Source organism: Enoplosus armatus, chromosome 17 (genome assembly GCF_043641665.1).
Source record: "Enoplosus armatus isolate fEnoArm2 chromosome 17, fEnoArm2.hap1, whole genome shotgun sequence".
Taxonomy (NCBI): Eukaryota; Metazoa; Chordata; class Actinopteri; order Centrarchiformes; family Enoplosidae; genus Enoplosus; species Enoplosus armatus.
In genome coordinates this window covers 5,365,658-5,383,206 of record NC_092196.1, presented here as the reverse complement: position 1 = coordinate 5,383,206, position 17,549 = coordinate 5,365,658, and the positions used below count along the sequence as shown (strand labels likewise).

Genomic DNA, 17,549 nt, shown 5'->3' with positions numbered 1-17,549 from the left:
GCATTGTTCTTCTATAAACAAAAGGCTTCCTTTCCCCCCTCTCCACTCCTCCCTAAAACCTAAAGGGAGGGAGAAAAGCTGAGATGAAGACGGCCGAGTTGTGACTGACAAGTGCTAATGGTTGTGGCAGTGAACCTGTTCTTTATCTGTCTCCTGCTAATCTCTGAGACGTCTCCTAATCAATCTCCTATGACAGTGTGTTGGGTAATGTTTGGTCTTGAATGCTGCCTCTTGTAGGCCCTGTCACTGGGGCTGCAGCGGAGGCTTCCTATTAGCTTCCATGCATGGCAACCTCACAGACACGCAGGCATTCAGTCTGACACAGGAAGGAAACTAGGCGCAGTTCATAAGGAATAAGTCAGAGTTCAATTTAAACTGAACCAAGTCACAGACCAACCAAAATGTTCCAGGAAATATAGACGAACTAAACCAGGAAATCAAAAATCCAAAGAACCATGACGAAAATCGCCATATTCGAAATGCAATTTACACACGAGGAAACAACACGTGGTTGTCATCCTGTTGTTTGTATTATTGTGGTGTGACTGAGATGTTTTTTGAAAAAAGGAGACATGCAGAGGAGGAAAAGATGTGAAAACTGCATTCATTTTTTTTTTCATTGAAATTATTTTAGAAACTAATCGGAAATTAGCACTCGCTTTGTTCTCTCATTGCACTCCCTCTCTCTCGCTCGTCATTCACTCATTACCTCTCTTGACCAACGCGCCATCTCTCATTCACCTGCTGGACCACAGCGCTCTCTCTTTTTCAAACAAGTTGGGAAGCCAATAAGAAAGCCTAACTTTGTTTTTAATGTTAATAGACAACAAGAAATTTGGACCTCTTGTCCAAATATTGTTACCAGAGTACTTCCCTGTTTTGTGAATGAAGTAGCACACAAATTGTGGTTGCCATCTGTGTTTGACCATTCAGTGACAGAAAGCTCTGCCCTGGTGGTCAGGGCAGGGAGCAGCTGGATACACCTGGAACCATCTCCTATAGGAACTACATTTAGTCCCTGGTTCCTCCGGTCACTGTGCAGGTTGAGTTTGTCAAAAGGTTCTTGGTCACCTGGGAAATGTCCAAGAAGTGACCGAGCAACCGACTGCCATTGTGAGGATCCCACACTCTCACTAACGGGGGATCAATTTCACAGAATTTCCAACTGATTTAATATCTACTTCCACATTCTGACGCATGTGAGATGTAATGTAAGCAAGTGGAAGTGCAGCAAATGCTCATTATCTCTCAAAAGCAGATACCAAACAATCAACCTTTAAAAGAGGTCCGGCTTTATGGGGCAGTCAAGTGTATTTGACACAGAGGCAATCACACCACCCATTCACTGAATACATTCAGTGATGCCCTATTCACAAAAGTGGGTTACTTTTTAAAGACCTGGCTACACCACTTAACTTTAGCCCTTAACTGCAGTCAGGCAGAATAGAGTGAGGAAGCAGGGTAGAATTTCAGGAGCTCGGTCCAACTCTTCACGGGGAGCAGGCTAACTGTGGAAATGTGGTTAAGGCAAAGTGACTTGTAGGCAATGGGAAATATCCCAGCTTTGGCAGGTTTTTATGTCTTAGCAAATCCACTTATGTAATATGCAAATCTGATAAGACTCCTTCTGGTCACATAATACAGATATTAGAGTCATTGGTGGCAGAGTGATCATGGAACTACTGACTGCCAGGAAAATCTTCTAATACCTCTAAACAGACCTGTAATTTCCAAGATTCAGAAAATTAGAAAAGGAAAAAGAGTAACAAAATCCCCCGTGCATCATTTTATACTGAGAGGAAAACAGAAGGGAAACACTTAAAAAAAGAGGGGAAAAAAGACCATGGTCCCCTCTTTTCAAGTTTCAAAAAATTATAGAGGCATTCAAAGACATGCTCCATCTCCATCTCACACGTGCCCTGACTGAGCAGGGGAAAGAACAATCTTGTCAACAATTGAGGAGTGGAGAGGAAACCAGCAGTGAAACGTCTTAAGAAACTCATGGTCCCTGTGACGTGCATTAAATACCGCAAAGCAAACACAGACAATGTAGATTCCCAGGACTCCTGTGACACACGGGGAGTAAAAGGACGTCTGGGGACATCTGCTGCAACAAATCACTGTGACCAGAAGCATAAAACAACAGTGGAATTAGAGGAAAGAAAAGACAGAAGACATAATATATCCCTCATAGCTTCTCTTCATAAAAAGGATAAAAGGCCATGACTAAGAGAAGCCATAAATCATCATACATCACACTCAGCACCTGCTGGAAGAGCGATGAGAGATCTCGTGACACACATCGAGACAGAGGAAGCACAGGTCTGCTCTGCAAGGTGCTACCATATATGTAAATGACGTGCTGCGGTTACAGAATGAATCAGCATCAAAGCAGTGATTATTAGGCATTGTTAATATCTGGACAACCAGCCAAACTAAAGAACTGGCCAGGAAGTAAAGTTTTGTTTTAGGTGCAATGATGCATAATGCTGGCAGCTGTAACCAGTGGAGTTTTCTAACAATCAAGTTTCAATGCTGCTCAGTGATGCAGGACTGTTACTACAGTGACAATAACTGTGCAACAATGACTATTTTGAGGCAACTATTTTGATAATAGCTTCTTCTAAATGAAAATTTGGAGATTTTCTTCTTTCTACAACTGTATATATTTTGGTTTTGCACTGTTGGTCGAACAAAACAAGACATTTGAAGCAATCCTGGGCTCTGGGAAACTATTTTATAAACAAAACAATTAATCTAGAAAACAATCGGCAGATTAATTGATAATGAAAATAATCGTTACTTGCAGGCCTAAACAATAATACTGGTCTCACCAAATGAAATGTGTCAACCTGTGGAAACACTGTTGTTGAACCAAGATTGCTTCCTAACCAAACCGGTCTTTAATCAAACACAAAATGGTGCGGAACTGCAGATACAAAGATGCACAATTGTGACAATCCAGGCTTATCTTCCTTTGTAAAAACCTGTTTGACTACACGGGGACACTCACCACACACATCCACACGTGAAAGGAAAGAGGCTGGCAACATTCTTAGTGTGAGAACATTTCATCCATCTCACGTCACCTTTTCCCTCCGTGATACAGTCCACTGTAATTGCATAATAGAGGAGTCCACCCTGACTATTTTCGGCTCCAAATAGTGGGAAACCATGCCACAATGGCAATTTTTAGTGGCATTCCTGTTCCCCCTGCATAGTACATCACCCTGTCTTTCCACTCTGTGTGATACAACGTGCCTAACAGAGAGTCATCCAGGCGAGTAAAGTCTTCCACAGTACCTTCACCGCTGCTGCTAAGTGAGAAGTCAAAACAGTGAGCAAATCTGAGCGCGGCGGCGCAGCTCAGGCTTCTGCAAGCTTGCACTACCGTTGGCCGGGACCCGAGCTGAATTCAGTGGCTGCGCGGCTCTGCTAGCTTCTTGGCTCCTTTGCCCTGTCTGATGTAATGGAGGAGAGTAGAGGAGAGGCCTGGGCCGCGCTGCAGTGGAGAGGGTGGATAGCACCAACCTGCTTAACAGAAGTGGAGGACCACCACACTGCTGTGTTATATGCCAGAAATGCTGCTTTGTTTCTTCACTTTGCCCCCCTACACCCACCCCCCAACAATCCTGGGGAGTTTTAGTTTCTAAGAATTCTTTCACAACTTCATCTGGGAGCAGTGTTACATCATTACCACCCAGCCATATTTTTCCTTTTATACCGCGTTCCTTGCCAAAGACTGTTGGACTGAGAGGACGCTCAGCCACTTTTCAGAGTCATGTCGTAACCATAGATGAAAGCACTGCACAGCCGTCTACTACTGTGTCTTGAGAACAGGGCTGCAACTAATTATCATAACTGATTATTTTCAGAATTGATTAATCTGACGATACAATGTTTAGTCTATGAAAGATATTCCTTTTACAGTGACATGTGACAAAGAAAAGTTTGGCATGTTTGGCATTTTTTTTCACTATTTTTGCTTGAAAAATCAATGAAACTAGTTCTGGACTGAGCATAGAACGACTGGTGGCTGTCCAGGTATATACAGGATGAAGCTATTTTATCCACTTCCTGCCTGACGTTACGTGACATGCTCATACTCAGTAATTAGCCCTGATGTCTCACAGAGATGCAATGGTGGTCTCTTGATCAAAAGCCATGACCAAATGCCGCTGAGTGCAGGTGCACCCCATAAACAGCTTTTACTAAGTGCTGCAAGTCATGTTTAAATTAGATGACGCGTGTCTGCAGGACATGTGTCATCGTGTCTGACCCAAATTTAGCTCAGCTTGGATGAGATCATCTCTCGGAGTTTGGGGTTGTCAAATGAAGCCACTGAAGTTATTTTTAACAATGCAGTTAAACCTGGGGAATTCGACAAATGCCGTATTAACATGTAAAGCCTTTCAAAAGTAAACATATGGACATTAAACACGAGCTATGAGTTTCAGACTGAATGTGTTGATGTGTGGAGAACATGTGACCATCACAAGCCTGAGCTTAGTTTTTTAATTCATTCAAAACCCAAACAATCATTTCATTCAGTCATGGGAAACCAAGTGACATCCGAGCTGGTGTACAACAATTCACTTGAATTCACTTGAATCTCTGAGCATTACCAACATGACTGACTACAGTTTCTGCCTGAGAGCTGAATCATCCGGCATTTGGCACTCCTAGTTTTGGATTTGAACATTAGTTTCATAATGAATTTCATGCAAATCAAAAGGCAACTCTTATCAAGCAGACAGTTACACATCAGAGTCTATCTCAAGGGCCATCAAGAACAGACAATAGATAGGGACTACCTATGTGCCTCCGTGCATATTTAGGATTCTTCTAGGCTAAGCGCGTCAGGGAGCAAAGACCCCAGTGTTGAAATATCGCATTTGCTTCTCTGTGCGCATGCAGACAGACTTTTTTTTACTACACAGGAATCCTGTGGTGTATTTGTTCAACTTTGGCAGAGGTGCCGTTTGAAATGTGATCCGGTGTGAATATAAACATCTCTCTTCTGGTCCTGTCTCCTCAGAGGACTGAAGGAGCTCAAACGTCAGGCCGAGGCACAGACAGACTCCTCCAGTCAGCTGTTGGCGTCAGTGCGGCTTTTGCGCCAAACCAGCCCCCTTCACCCTCCACCCCCACCTGGTAACACTGGAGACTTGAGAGACCCCCATCTGCTTGAGGTTAGTCAGAGTTACAGAGTTAATCGTATCAGCCCGTGTCCATCCAGGTTTAAAGCAGAGCCAGCACGTCTGAGAATTATTCTCAGGTTACCCTCCTCCATCAGACAGCTGGGCAGCAACACTCAGGCCACCCTGCCTCCACCTCTGTTTCTAGGGGAAATGAAACAACCATGGCATTTGTGGATATTTATGAGGGCTAATGAGACTTTGTGCAAACTTGCTGAGTGATCTCACCTGGGCACGCTTGCTGAGAGATGATAATAATCACAGACATCCCTACAAACAAATGAAGGAGGAAACAAGCTTAATGCCAGAGGTTCAATCAAGAGATCAAAAGTGGAATGTGACAGGAGAGGCCCACAACCACAAGAGGAGCGTAACATCGACCAGTGCAATGATAAAAGAAAAGGGCTCCATTTTACCGGCACGCCATTGTGAATTAGGAATGGGTGTGATGGTGGACTGGCACACTTTTCTCTCTGACCAACACAAAAGCCAGAGATGTTGCAAGACAGTTGATGAATGTGAGATAGTGAGGCTTTACTGCGGCAGCAGATGTATTGCATTTATCACCATTGCAGCGTGAGTTTTCACAATAAACACATTGCAAAGGGCTGCTCCAGTCCTTGTTGCATTCCTTTCAGGAACTAAAAGGTCTTGTGGTTGAGGAGCAAAAGCAACAAAGCAAAGCGAGGCCTTTCTCCACTTTTCCTTTTTGACCGAGTCTAGAATCATAAAGCTTGTAGTTCCTGCTCTCCCTTTTGCCATGCTTTGTCAGAGCTGCACTTAAAAGGGTAAGCCACAGATATAACATTGCAGACTCACGATAGATAGTCAGAAGAAAGCTTCAAAATCGATGCAGCAGAACCAGATATCGTCTTTTTTATTCCACACATTCTTCTTCCTTGTCAAAACCCGGTGCCCACATTACCCACAATGCAACTCAACTGCCAACTGTTCTCAGACTCAAGTGTGGTTTGCTAGTAGCGGCGAATGTAGCCTCGAGCCGCTAGCCTCAAGCTGAGACGAGCGGGCTACAGAGGTCTGGTAAGGCCGCTTCTTTTTAACTTCCCACCTCCAGTTTTTTGATTTTCGAACTTGTAGTCTTCAGTCTCAAGTGACATCATTTTAGGCAATTTATCAGACTTTACGCAGCTCCCTCTGGAGCCACAAAAGGCGTTGCATAACTTTTTCACATATGCAGTAGTCTTCTGTAAACAGATCTAAAGGGGAACACGTTGAAGTCTGTTTGTAACTCATTTATCACACAGTGCATGTTTTCTTCATATTATGCAACTCTACAGAGCTTGAAATGACTGAATAGTCAATGTGATACGTTAATGATCCTCACAAGTCACATTTTCCAGCAGCAGTGACAGACAATGACATAAAGCTCAGCTACTGAAAAATGTATTCCTCTTCAGTACAGACTGTCTGCGGAAAACTAAGGGCATCTAAAGTCAAACGGGGTCCTAGACTGACATTGGATATGCATGCAGCCGCTTCTGATAAAAAAAATACCCCCGAGTGGAGTTTCTAACTTCAAAGGGGGCACTAGCTTAGGAAATAGGCAAGAAATAGAGGGGCTAGGGTGGTGGGAGGGACAGCGTGGAGAACAGCCAGGCAGGAATGATAGGAAAAGAGCCTGCGGACAAGAATCAGTCGAGTTCTCACTGGAGCTCCCCTCCCTCACACTCACCGCTAATCCAGTTCTGACCCATTAACCACCACAGCCAGGTTAACAGAGCAGGCCTTTGAAGAAGGTCTTTCCCAAACCACCCAGAGGGATTAGCACTTCTCTGAGGCCAAAGAGACACTCTGCACTCTTTCCCTCTTGACAGCACTGCAGGAGGCATGCGACTAGTGCAAGCTTGCAATGTGGCGCAGTATACAGATCCTGAACTGAGATGTAAAGTCATATGACTCATCCTGGCTGAATACACCATACTAATTTAAATTCTTTATGAACTAATTAACCATGGCTTCCAGCATACCGACTACATAAATCACAAAAATGGAAATAAAAGAGGACACGTTCAGGTGCACTTTAAGAGCAGGGACAATCTTCTTTCTCTAGCAGGAGGGTGGAAAGGCAGAAGTACATGTGCGTGTCTGTGAGGACGAACTGCGGCTCACTCAGTACAGCTGATATGTGTAGGATCACACGCAGGCTTGAGAGCAGTGCTGCAGATGTTCTGGTGTCTGCAGCGAACTGTAAGCATCAGTTCCCAAATGGATTCCCTCCCAGTGGATAAATGCAGTATGTGCTAAGGCACATCCCATGTATTTGTAATGACTCTCTCCTTGAACACTGTGTAATAAGAGTGGTGATAACATAAATAATATAGAACTATATACAGCTACAGTCATCAATTAACAGAGGCTGTGCTGCAATGGTTTCCTACCTTTTTTTTCCCCCTAAATGTGCCCACAGAGTCAGATGGACTCCTTCATCAAATCCACCAGTCATGTTCATTTGAACTGATTTAAAACTGAAAGTTTTTTATTTATATATAAAAGTATATATTTCCATTTGAACTATTATTCATTACAACTGTTAAGACTTGTTTTCAGGCACTCTCAACCGCAACAAGTAATGTTAAAGCTAACTCGATATGCGGATGTACTGTATTTTTAAAGTCAAATTGTAATTTCTACCCCCTGGGGCACAAGTAGCCATGGTTGGGAATCACTGCTGCAGGACAGTCAAGTATAAAAAGAGAACATGGTAGGTAATTTTCTCTGTTCTTTCAGGCTCCAAATGAAACAGGATGTGTGGATACAGGAAAATATTATCTGTTGTTAATGTTTCAAAGCAGCCGTTCTGAAGTGTTGATGCTCTACTCTGCAGGAAGAGCCAATCTCTCCAAACCACACATGCCGCCCACTAATCAAAGCCATGGCACGCTGTTATAATACAGTGACAGGACAGAGACGAGGGGCCTAATGTCCTGCTGAGTAACAGCAATTCTTCCCTTTATTATTACAGGAGAACCTCAAAAGGGGGTTTCTGGGCAGTTCTGCTCCCCACCTGTCAGGGGTGACGTTTGGACAAGTGTTCGGGTCTGGGGAGCACTTCCTCTCTAAGAAGCTGCCCACTCTCTCTCCCCCTGCTACATCTGGTCTCCTCCGGGCCGTTGCTGGCGGCGGTTGAGGGTAGAGCAACCGCAGAAGGCTTTGTCCTCATTGAAGAGCAGCTGAACCAACAGGAAAGCCAACCCCAGCCAGTCAATTAATTGATGGAACAATTTAAAATTATGGGAGGCTCTCAGCAGGGGGAAGGAAAATGTTTACAAATGATGTGCAATAATTGCTCGTTACTTTCCCCTTTTGATTCCCCCACCCCTATTTTCTTTTTTCTGGTCTTTGGCCGCTATTATATTTGTTTTCTTTCGCATCTTGTTAAAGCAAAATGTGGAAATGCTTGTTCAAAATGCACATCCATGACGGGCCAGTAGAGTCAACAGTTCACCACATGCAGCTAATCACTGTGTATTTACAACGTATCCTGTCTGAACACCCAGATGAACCCAAATCACTTCCATACAGCCACTCTGTAAAAATGGCTCTGACTGAGACCACATGAATGTACCAAGCGCCAGTTCAGACCGCATTAAAACGGTCTTGATCATCAGGTCCTGTGCCTCCACAGCCCCATCTGTGCCCAGCTGTGGGGGTTTCTTCTTCAATTATCCAACATCCAAAGACCCCTGTCTGTAGACTACAGTTGGACCAAGCTGCATTGAAAGAGCGAGGACTCGCACTAAAAAAGGAGACCTAAGCCTTTCACTCAAAGCCACACAGCGGGCCAGTGTGAAACCCCAGGGCCTTTGTTGCATCTTTAATATAAGTCTGTTTTATTCTCAAGCAGCATCTGTGTCCATTCAGCTGTCAGTCATCTTACAAGGGAGAGGAGCAGGGAAAAAGTGCAACCATTTAACCAAGAATAAAAGTGCTGGTCCTTCTATCTGGAGAACTGGCTGCAGAACCATCAAATACTGTTAATTTGCAAAGCAGCTGATTAAATGGGGAAAAAAAGACACCCAACTACCCACAGACATCAGACAGAAAGGGAATCAGAGAGCGCGGAGGAAGCTCAGCTAGTGAGGGTGGGAGTGAAATGTGCTTTGGACTCAGTCTGAGGGGGAAGAAGCTTACAGTCGGAAAGAACAGGAGTGACTCAGAGAGGAAGAGGTGGGAATGCGAATGGAGAATTCTAGGGAATCCCACTGAGATAGCTCTCTTCGCTGGTCTGCACCGCGCCAAAGAATTCAGATGAGCAAACCATATGCTTAACAAGTCACATGTAAACTCCCTGCTAAGACTAAAAAAACGTCCATAAACGTCAAGAATTTGAATCAGACCAGAAAATCAAACCAACGTCAGTTCATTTATTATCCTGCTGCACATCTTTCTGGACAGAAAATGTATTTAAAAGAGCAAAGACAGAATATCGTCAACTCTTGCTGATTTTTATAAGTATGATTTCACTTCTATGTGATCGACAACTTGTGACTCACAGTTCGTGGCGGATTGGAGGGATGGGTTCTCTTTCCTGCAAAGTCTCAATCGCATCAGAGGGAACTCTGAGGCTTAGCACTCGGCCGCGTGTCATCAAATTTATGGTTGCATGGAAAGCGGTGCAAATTATACCACGAGCCATGTCTGCATGACAGAATTTAAGAATGATCAGACAAAGCAATGAGCCGTGCCTTAATGATGTAATTTATGACTCGGTGAATCACACGTGTTATGCCATTAGCTGTGTTTGTGTGTCACATAATTTAGCAGTGATCAGCTGTAGAGTATAATGGAAACCTGTCCCGTGTAGTCAAGGGGCAATTCTCACCCCAAGTGTTAGTTTTAGCAGCTTGCTTGCCATATTTTTCCAGTTTAATAGCTGGCAAACATCTGCAACATCTGGTTCAAATGGACAGGGGGTTGTCAGCAAGGAGAGACGCCTACAGCACAAACAGCTACAGGCCTGTTTGAATGTAGCAACTCATCATTCACAACCTGCCTGGAAACAAATTAATCGGCAGCTATGTGTCAAAAATCAACCCGACTACAGATGACAACATGCAGCTACAATGTCGCAATGATGGTCTCCGGGCCCATTACTCCCTATGCAGCAATCTAATCAGCCTAGTATACACAGCTGTGCAGTGCTAAACAAAGAAGCACATAATGACAGTGTGTAGCCTCTCTGCTAAATGTGAGCTCTTGGGCTGCCTTCCTATAGAGCTTCCTCTCGGGCTCTGAGCCCTGCTTTACAGGGAAAGGGAAAGCACTGAGCTCAGCTGTGGGACAGGGCTGACCATGTGGGTGACACGGCACAATATTACATAATGTAATAAAAGAGAGGGATGATATTTAGTCTGGAGGGGTGTACAGTGTCACTCAGCATCAAGAGGAGAGGTGGTCTGTGAGGTTCTGCTCTCAGTTTTTCCCCCACAGTGGACTCACATTCTTAGCATTCCACCAGGAGACCACTGTGGTCCACCTCAGACTGCAGTGACAAACTGACGGACTCGAGATTTCAACATGAAAGTTGTGTATAAACATTTTTTATGGTGACATGTCTCTGAGGGACATCACTGAGTGATAAGGAAAAAGTCCTGGCAGCGCCATAAACTCGCAATCTGATGCTGTGCTACTGTGTGACAAAAAGACTGATAACTTGTTCATCCACAATATCTACATGCCTACATAAAAGTTATTTCATGACAAACACAACTCAAACTGTCACAATTAAAATATCTTATTGAAAAACGAAACGAGAAATATTTCCACTCCACATTTTTGAACCCTGACTGACTTCTGACGACTATAAAAATGTTGCACGAAGCTTGATGTCCTTGGCCATCTTGCAACTCCAGCTCATTAAATCCATCTCATTTAAAAAGATCCCGCCCTGTTGTTTCCACTTATTCCTATCAGAAACAGCACCAGTTAAAATATTTAATTTGGCCCTTTCCTGATAGAAAATCATGGACATGCATCAAAAAAAAGGGGGCAGCTGTCAGCCACTCCTTCCAGTCAAAACAGTGTGCTCTCATGTAACCCTTTTTGCTGTTTGTGTTGAAAAGGCACAAAGCAAACAGCCGAGGGAGATGTCCAAACAGACCAGGGGCATGTTATTTCACAGTCATTACTTCATTACTGTGTCTAAAAAAGACCCGACTTCCAGTGAGGATCATGCTGTAAAAGTGGGTAAAAGCTGCTCAGTGGTTGAGGCTGAACTCAGAGCAGAAGTGCTTTATAAAAAGGATTCAGTTATAATGCAACTTAATGGTGACCTGTTTTAACAACAATGCCAATCAGAGGAGGCAGCTGTCACTAGACAGTTATGGGACACTGCTCCCTGTTCAATGGCAGTTGAAGACTCTTGTGACCTGTGGAGCTGCCTGTCAACTCAGCCGAGGGTTGTTCTGGCATAAAGGCTTGATTATTGCTAGCTGGCAGGCTGTCTATGCTAGGCTAACGTCAGCTAGCCAACTTTATGTGAGCCTGTCTGTCAGCAGAACAGCGTGATAGTTATGTGGCACTCTTACATTGCAAATATCTATATCTATAGGTTAAATGGACGTGTGAGATGTCCCAGATTTTGGATTCAACAAGCGACAACCACCTCAATGGCAGAGCAACACAATATATAGCCAGGATACTCCGGGACCCGTGTTATGGCTGGTGGTGGTGGTTACTGGCGACAATCACAAGGTTGAGACTATTTCCAAGAACAATAATATCCATATTCAGCGTTATCTACGGGTCCACCCGGTCAGCTTTCCAATATTAGCCAACACACAAAAAAATAATATTTAAAATGCATTGTAGCTGTAGGAAACCACGGGAGAAAGAACCGGCGGTAAGCCAACTCCATGGCCCATGGGAACTGTTCCCATCCAGCAAATACACCGAGCCTTCCTAGCTAGTGTGTGGGGGGAATATACTTGGGGATTTAAAAGCATTGCTAGCTACCTGTTAGTCGCAGCTTCACGGGGCCATTCCGCCGAACTCCTTGGTTAGACATCTCCTCCCGGTTCCAGACTTTAATGCACGTAATAAAAAAAATGTGTCGTTAACTGTAAAAAAAAATAACAAGGTTTATCAACCTCTCCGCCAGTTTTAGACAATAATGGAGTCAAGGCATTGTGGCCCGGATGTGAACTGAACTGCCATAGCGCTCGCTCACAAATGTGGAGAAATTAAAAAAAAAAAAAAAAAAAAAAGAAAGAAAGAAAGATAAGAAAAAAGAAAACCGCTGCATTTACTAGAAATGACTTCTCCCAGGTGAAACGTGTAAACGAGCAACTACGGGGTGGCGCGACGCTGTAACGCGGTGTTTATCTTCACATCTTCGGAAGGAGCCACTCTGCCTCGGACTGAGTCCTCCTCTCCGCTCGCCGAGAGTTGAACTGTTGAGCCCTCCGGTGTGGATCCCACTTCAGGAGGCTGCTGGTAGGAGCTGACCGGTGACGACAGCACACTTTGGGGGAGTGTAACATTTCTCCAACATGTGGCACCTCACTGTAATTCACACACAGGTCCCAGTGTGTCCATGAGTTTTTACTTTGATGGCATAAACAAACACAGCTTCTTGTGTTTATGACAATTTATTGCTTTTTAACAGGGGCGTAGCCACAATCTTTGATGTCCTCCGGGCCCCCTTCCACCACCACAATTATTTCATTTATGTCATCTGTCAGTAGTATGTAAGTAGTGTGCTCTTATAGTTTTGTTATAAATGAATTAAAGTAACATTCAGATACTACAATAGGCACAGAGTTCAAACATTTTATTTCCTCCGATTTCCTGTTATAAGTAGTCATTTATTGTCATTATCTAACTGAAGCAGCTACATGGAAATCAGCCGCTATTATTTTTTTCTTTTTACCTGTGCCTTTTCTTTTTACTGTCATGCCAAAATGTCTCCTGTGAAGAAAATACTATTTTCATGTAAATATCTTTGCCTAGACCAAAATTGGAGCGAGCACAAACTGATAAACAGACTGGAGAACTCAGCAATCATTCAGAATGGTGTGAGTTGAGATTGAAAATAAAAAATAAAGCAAGAAGCAATGCAGGAAGTCAAGTTTGAGAAATACACCCATGAGTTTGAAGGCATATCAGACATCAACACACTGCACAGCAGTTTATAATATTATGAGACAGGATCTCCTGTCTTGACAATGGTGATATAAACAGCAGCATTAGGTCAAAGTTGAGCCAGGTTACAGGAATAGTTTGACATTTTGGGAAATAGACCAATTTGCTTTCTTTTTCACAGTTAAAGATGGAAACCACATTGATTGTCAGCGACCAGAATTGGACCAGTACACTGGGGCCAGTACTGGAGTCATTCATTACAAGTCTGGTATGTGTGCAGCAAACCATTTGGCTACCTAGACTATACACTTTAATTTCCATCAGTGTTCTGATTTTGTGCACATGCACAGGTCAGAGACTGCAAGGTTGCTTCAGTTAGTCAGCTTTAGCTTTTCAAATAACAGAAGTGTGTTTTAAGCAAAAACAAAAAAAAGACACAGGAAACAAAGGGTCACAGTATTTGTTAATCACAACACAAAAACTATTGAAACCTCCCTTCTTGTGAGGGAACTTACTTTTAATTGTAACTAAATATATTATTTGCATCAACAATAGTAGCATTTGCTACTGTACTCAAGTAAATACACTTGATGGTGAAAAACTAAAACCCCACACATGATCTGACAACTTTATTTACAATCATGTTTTATCAGTTATGTTAAAACAGTATGTACAATACATACAAAAAGAACACGACAATTACATGAACAAAGGACAAACAGTAGCAATGAGGGTACAGTACAGTTGAGAGTAGAGGTATTAGAAAGTTTTCTAGAAATTGAAAGTGCTCTGGTTTTCACTGATTTGGAACGCATAGCCGTCATTGGTTGCTTCTGGGGCCACACCCTGCACCTCCTCCTCCTTTAAAAGATCAGAGAATATAAAACAGTAAGACCACTTGTGTGCATAAAAAGTTCATTTAAAAATCAGTTCAAAACATCCTAAAAAAGAAAAAGACACTTACCTCTTCAGAGAAGTACTTCTCAATCAGGTTGAGGGCTGCTTTGTAGACCATCTCATTCTCATGAGCCTGCAGGGCCTCAATCTTGTCCAGTCCACCGCATTCTTCAACCATCAGACTCAGCTTGTCTGCCTCCCCAATTTTTTCCCCAGCCTGGTAAGAAAAGACAGCAGCATTATGACACAGCCAGTCTGCAATCGCCCATTGATAATTTGACTCATCAGATTCGGCAAAACCGATAACGCGCATGTATTTTTCCATGAGTGCACTCACCATGAAGATATTGGTAATGGCATCCAAGATGACGATGATAGTTTTGCTGTCCTTAGAGGAGAGTAGATTGAGAAGAGGCTCAAGCACATTGGCTTGAACAAGGTAAACCACCTGCTGAATAGTGCCCCCACTGGTGAAGTTGGTAATAGCCCAAACAGCCTCTTTCTGAGTTTTGTAGTCACCCTGCAGAGAAAGGAAGGATAAGCTACATATCCTGAAAATTGTCTAATGTAGGCATCCGTTTTAGACAGTGCACTGGTGAAGCTGAAATTATATTCTAAAGCCAGTGAAACGTTAAAAAACAAACAAAACACACCCGCACAAGGACTTCAACCATGTATGGAACGAGGCCTGCGTTGATGACCTCCTGGATTTGAGCATCCTTCCCTGCTGTGATGTTGGACAGAGTCCAGGCCGCCTCCTTCTGAATGTTGGGTCTTTTGTGGCGCAGCAGCTGGGGGAACATGTTCAGGGCACCGGCATCCAGCACCACCTGAGTCTGCTCATCTGTACCGGTCACGATGTTGCCGATGGCACGCAGCGCGGGGGTCTGAAGGAAGGGCGAGAGGGGTCAATCTACAACCTGCGAGAACCTATGAAGTGGCCTAAGGGTGAAGACACAATGTACCAGACCACACGAGTTATGCACAGAGGCTACCAGAGCCACACGTCAGACTTTATACGTACAATGACAGGTAGCTCCTGAAAGCCAAGCAGCTTCACCAGGCGAGGAATTAAGCCAGTGTGGACCACCACCTCAATGCGGTCGTTAGAGCCATCCGTCAGGTACGACACAGCCCAACACGCGTCAGCCAAAACCTCCAGGTCATCACAGTGTAGCAGACGAATGAGAGCGGGCAAGATCTGTTGGATTGCAGCCATAGGAGGGGAGGGGTTCTTGTTGCGGCAGAGGTTCGACAGCGTCCATGTAACATTTCTCAGGTAGCCAGTCTGCAAAAACATCAAGTATAAGAGAAGGGCAGGAATTAGTTTGACATGGAGCTGCATTTGGTTGAGTTAGGGTACCCCCTAGTGGACAATAAGGAGAACAACTGAAATGTGTTTTACATGATTAAATTGACTTTAAGAACTTTTATACAAACTAAAAAAATACTTACATTAAATACAGACAGGTCAGGGACTGCCAGCAGACTGAGCAAAGGGGCCACAGCTCCGTGCTTGATGACCCTGTCTCTAAGAGCTGATCCATCACCTGAAAAGCAAAAAAAACAAATATAAGCATGCTTCTAACCAAATAAGTCATGACAATACTTAAAACAATAAAATCAATATATTCTGTCACTTACCAGCAATATTTCCGAGGGCCCAGACTGCTTGCTCGCTGATGTGCTGGTGGGGGGACGTGACCAGGCTGATGAAGGCAGGAATGGCCCCGCCCTCAACAACAGCAGCTGTCTGATCGGTTGTCCCGGAGGCAATGTTTGTCAGAGCCCAGGAAGCCTCAAACTGGATCGGGGGACAGTCTACCAGCCCCAGGAAGGCGACAAACTTGGGGATCAGACCAGCACTGATCAACTGGTCAATGGGAGGGTGCTTGTCACGAGACAACAGCTTCCTGCATTCAGGACAGCACGATAAAAGTGAGTCATCATGACAGCAATTAAAATCGTATTGATTGTACATTAAGCTTTACTGCACAATGTTCTTTAATGAACCGTTATTACCGTGCAGCCTGTGTGGCCTGGAGCTGGGACTCAGCATTACCGCTGTTCACTCCCGTGAGAATCTCTTCAACTGTCCACTGTCTGAAGGCCTGTCACACAAAATCAGTAATGGGTCAAAAAGGTATACACACGTGGACAACATGAATGGCTATACATTACATGCAAACTAATGCAATACCCCTGTGAGCTTTATGAATGTTAGCTTTTGTTGAAATGATCAGAAAGGAGTTTGTTTAACTGTGGTAATTCGAGGATGGGGTTTGTGGGTCCCCTAATTTAGTACTGTATGAATGTGGAGACAAGATATATTTAAAGTCCGTAACATTAACAGTCTCAAAGATCACCCCAGAGCCGAATAAACTCCTCTCAACCACATACTTTACTGTATTCGTGGCTATTGTATGAGATTATACAGGGTGTTGAGTTCATGACCCCCTGAAATAACGTTAAATAGCACTTCATTCGTGCAACACACGCACACATTACCCTTAATTTAAATAAATAGATTTAAAAAGGCTCACCTGACAGTTCTGGGTTCTTTCCTGAAGGGGAGAAGTGGCCTCATCAGGAAACGCAGACACATTTCTTCTTTTGAAGATCTGGTCATCTTTCTTCGCCTTGCGGAGCTCCACGTTCACCTCCACTCGCCTGCGTCGAAGTTCCTGCATTTATTTAAAATGAAACCAAGTCAGAAATGTATAAGCTACAAAGATATGACGTTAGATATTATGCTAAACACCAACTTGTTGGAGGAAACTCACATTTGCGTCTTTGCCTTTGTTCTTGAACTTGTTCAGACGTGCGACGTTCTCGGACATTTTCAAGTGTTAGGGAAGCTTAGCAACAGCTAAAATGAAGTTTTGTGGTGTTCCTGAAAATAAAGTTTAAAAAGAAAAGTTACTTACTGACTTACTTTGAACTGCCTCGTGATCTTACAGCAAGATGAATGACAACCATGTCAAACTAAGCAGACCGTCGGTTTGACAGAAAACCAGGCTAGCAAGCTAGCTCAAGTTGGAAATACAGTAAACACCACATAGAAAAGCATGGAAAACTCAAAAAGAAAACTGAATTCCTTTTTATAAAACTACATAAGCAGTTCACACGCGCTTACCTGTTCCTCGCGCAAAGGTTGTGGTACATGGACAGCGCCGCACAGACCTTTAAATTCCTGCAACAAAGCCTCCTGATTGGGCTGTTCGAGCAAAAGCATCCAGCCGCCTCCGTTCATTGGCTTGTTTAAAAGAAAATCGCAGAGCTAACAGGAAATGTCGTCACTGTGTCGAAACATCGCGAGATCTCAGCATGTGACTAATACTGGGTTGAATC

At 43.7% G+C, this 17,549-nt stretch overlaps 2 protein-coding genes across 3 annotated transcripts in view; both read right to left on the bottom strand.

Annotated features, from left to right (window-relative positions):
• smurf2 (SMAD specific E3 ubiquitin protein ligase 2) overlaps positions 1-12,298 on the bottom strand; it is a 43,411-nt gene extending 31,113 nt beyond the window's left edge. Inside the window, exon 1 of the mRNA XM_070923116.1 lies at positions 12,174-12,298. Within this exon, the coding sequence (XP_070779217.1) occupies positions 12,174-12,225 (52 nt within the window). The 5' untranslated portion in view covers positions 12,226-12,298. The remainder of the gene's footprint in view (positions 1-12,173) is intronic.
• Positions 12,299-13,926: 1,628 nt separating this feature from the next.
• kpna2 (karyopherin alpha 2 (RAG cohort 1, importin alpha 1)) lies at positions 13,927-17,092 on the bottom strand. 2 transcript variants are annotated; one of them, XM_070923118.1, is made up of 11 exons: positions 16,982-17,092; positions 16,742-16,882; positions 16,544-16,552; positions 16,221-16,297; positions 15,843-16,111; positions 15,654-15,748; positions 15,223-15,486; positions 14,852-15,085; positions 14,536-14,718; positions 14,266-14,415; positions 13,927-14,162 (listed from the first exon to the last, which is right to left on the bottom strand). In XM_070923118.1, exons 1-11 carry the CDS (start codon positions 17,036-17,038, stop codon positions 14,073-14,075), a joined length of 1,569 nt encoding a protein of 522 aa, XP_070779219.1. In that variant the 5' UTR covers positions 17,039-17,092; the 3' UTR covers positions 13,927-14,072. The 2 variants fall into 2 exon arrangements, with proteins under 2 accessions (XP_070779219.1, XP_070779218.1); XM_070923117.1 differs by lacking the exon at positions 16,544-16,552 and having other exon boundaries at positions 16,221-16,309.
• Positions 17,093-17,549: the final 457 nt, after the last annotated feature.

Bases quoted from the DNA above. Each gene is read 5' to 3' on its own strand.
- kpna2 (XM_070923117.1), bottom strand. From the start codon at position 17,038: ATGTCCGAGAACGTCGCACGTCTGAACAAGTTCAAGAACAAAGGCAAA. The intron at 16,883-16,981 runs GTGAGTTTCCTC...AAATAAATGCAG, and splicing joins ACAAAGGCAAAGACGCAAAT to GAACTTCGACGCAGGCGAGT. The intron at 15,086-15,222 runs GTACGTATAAAG...CCCTTCCTTCAG, and splicing joins TTCAGGAGCTACCTGTCATT to ACCCCCGCGCTGCGTGCCAT.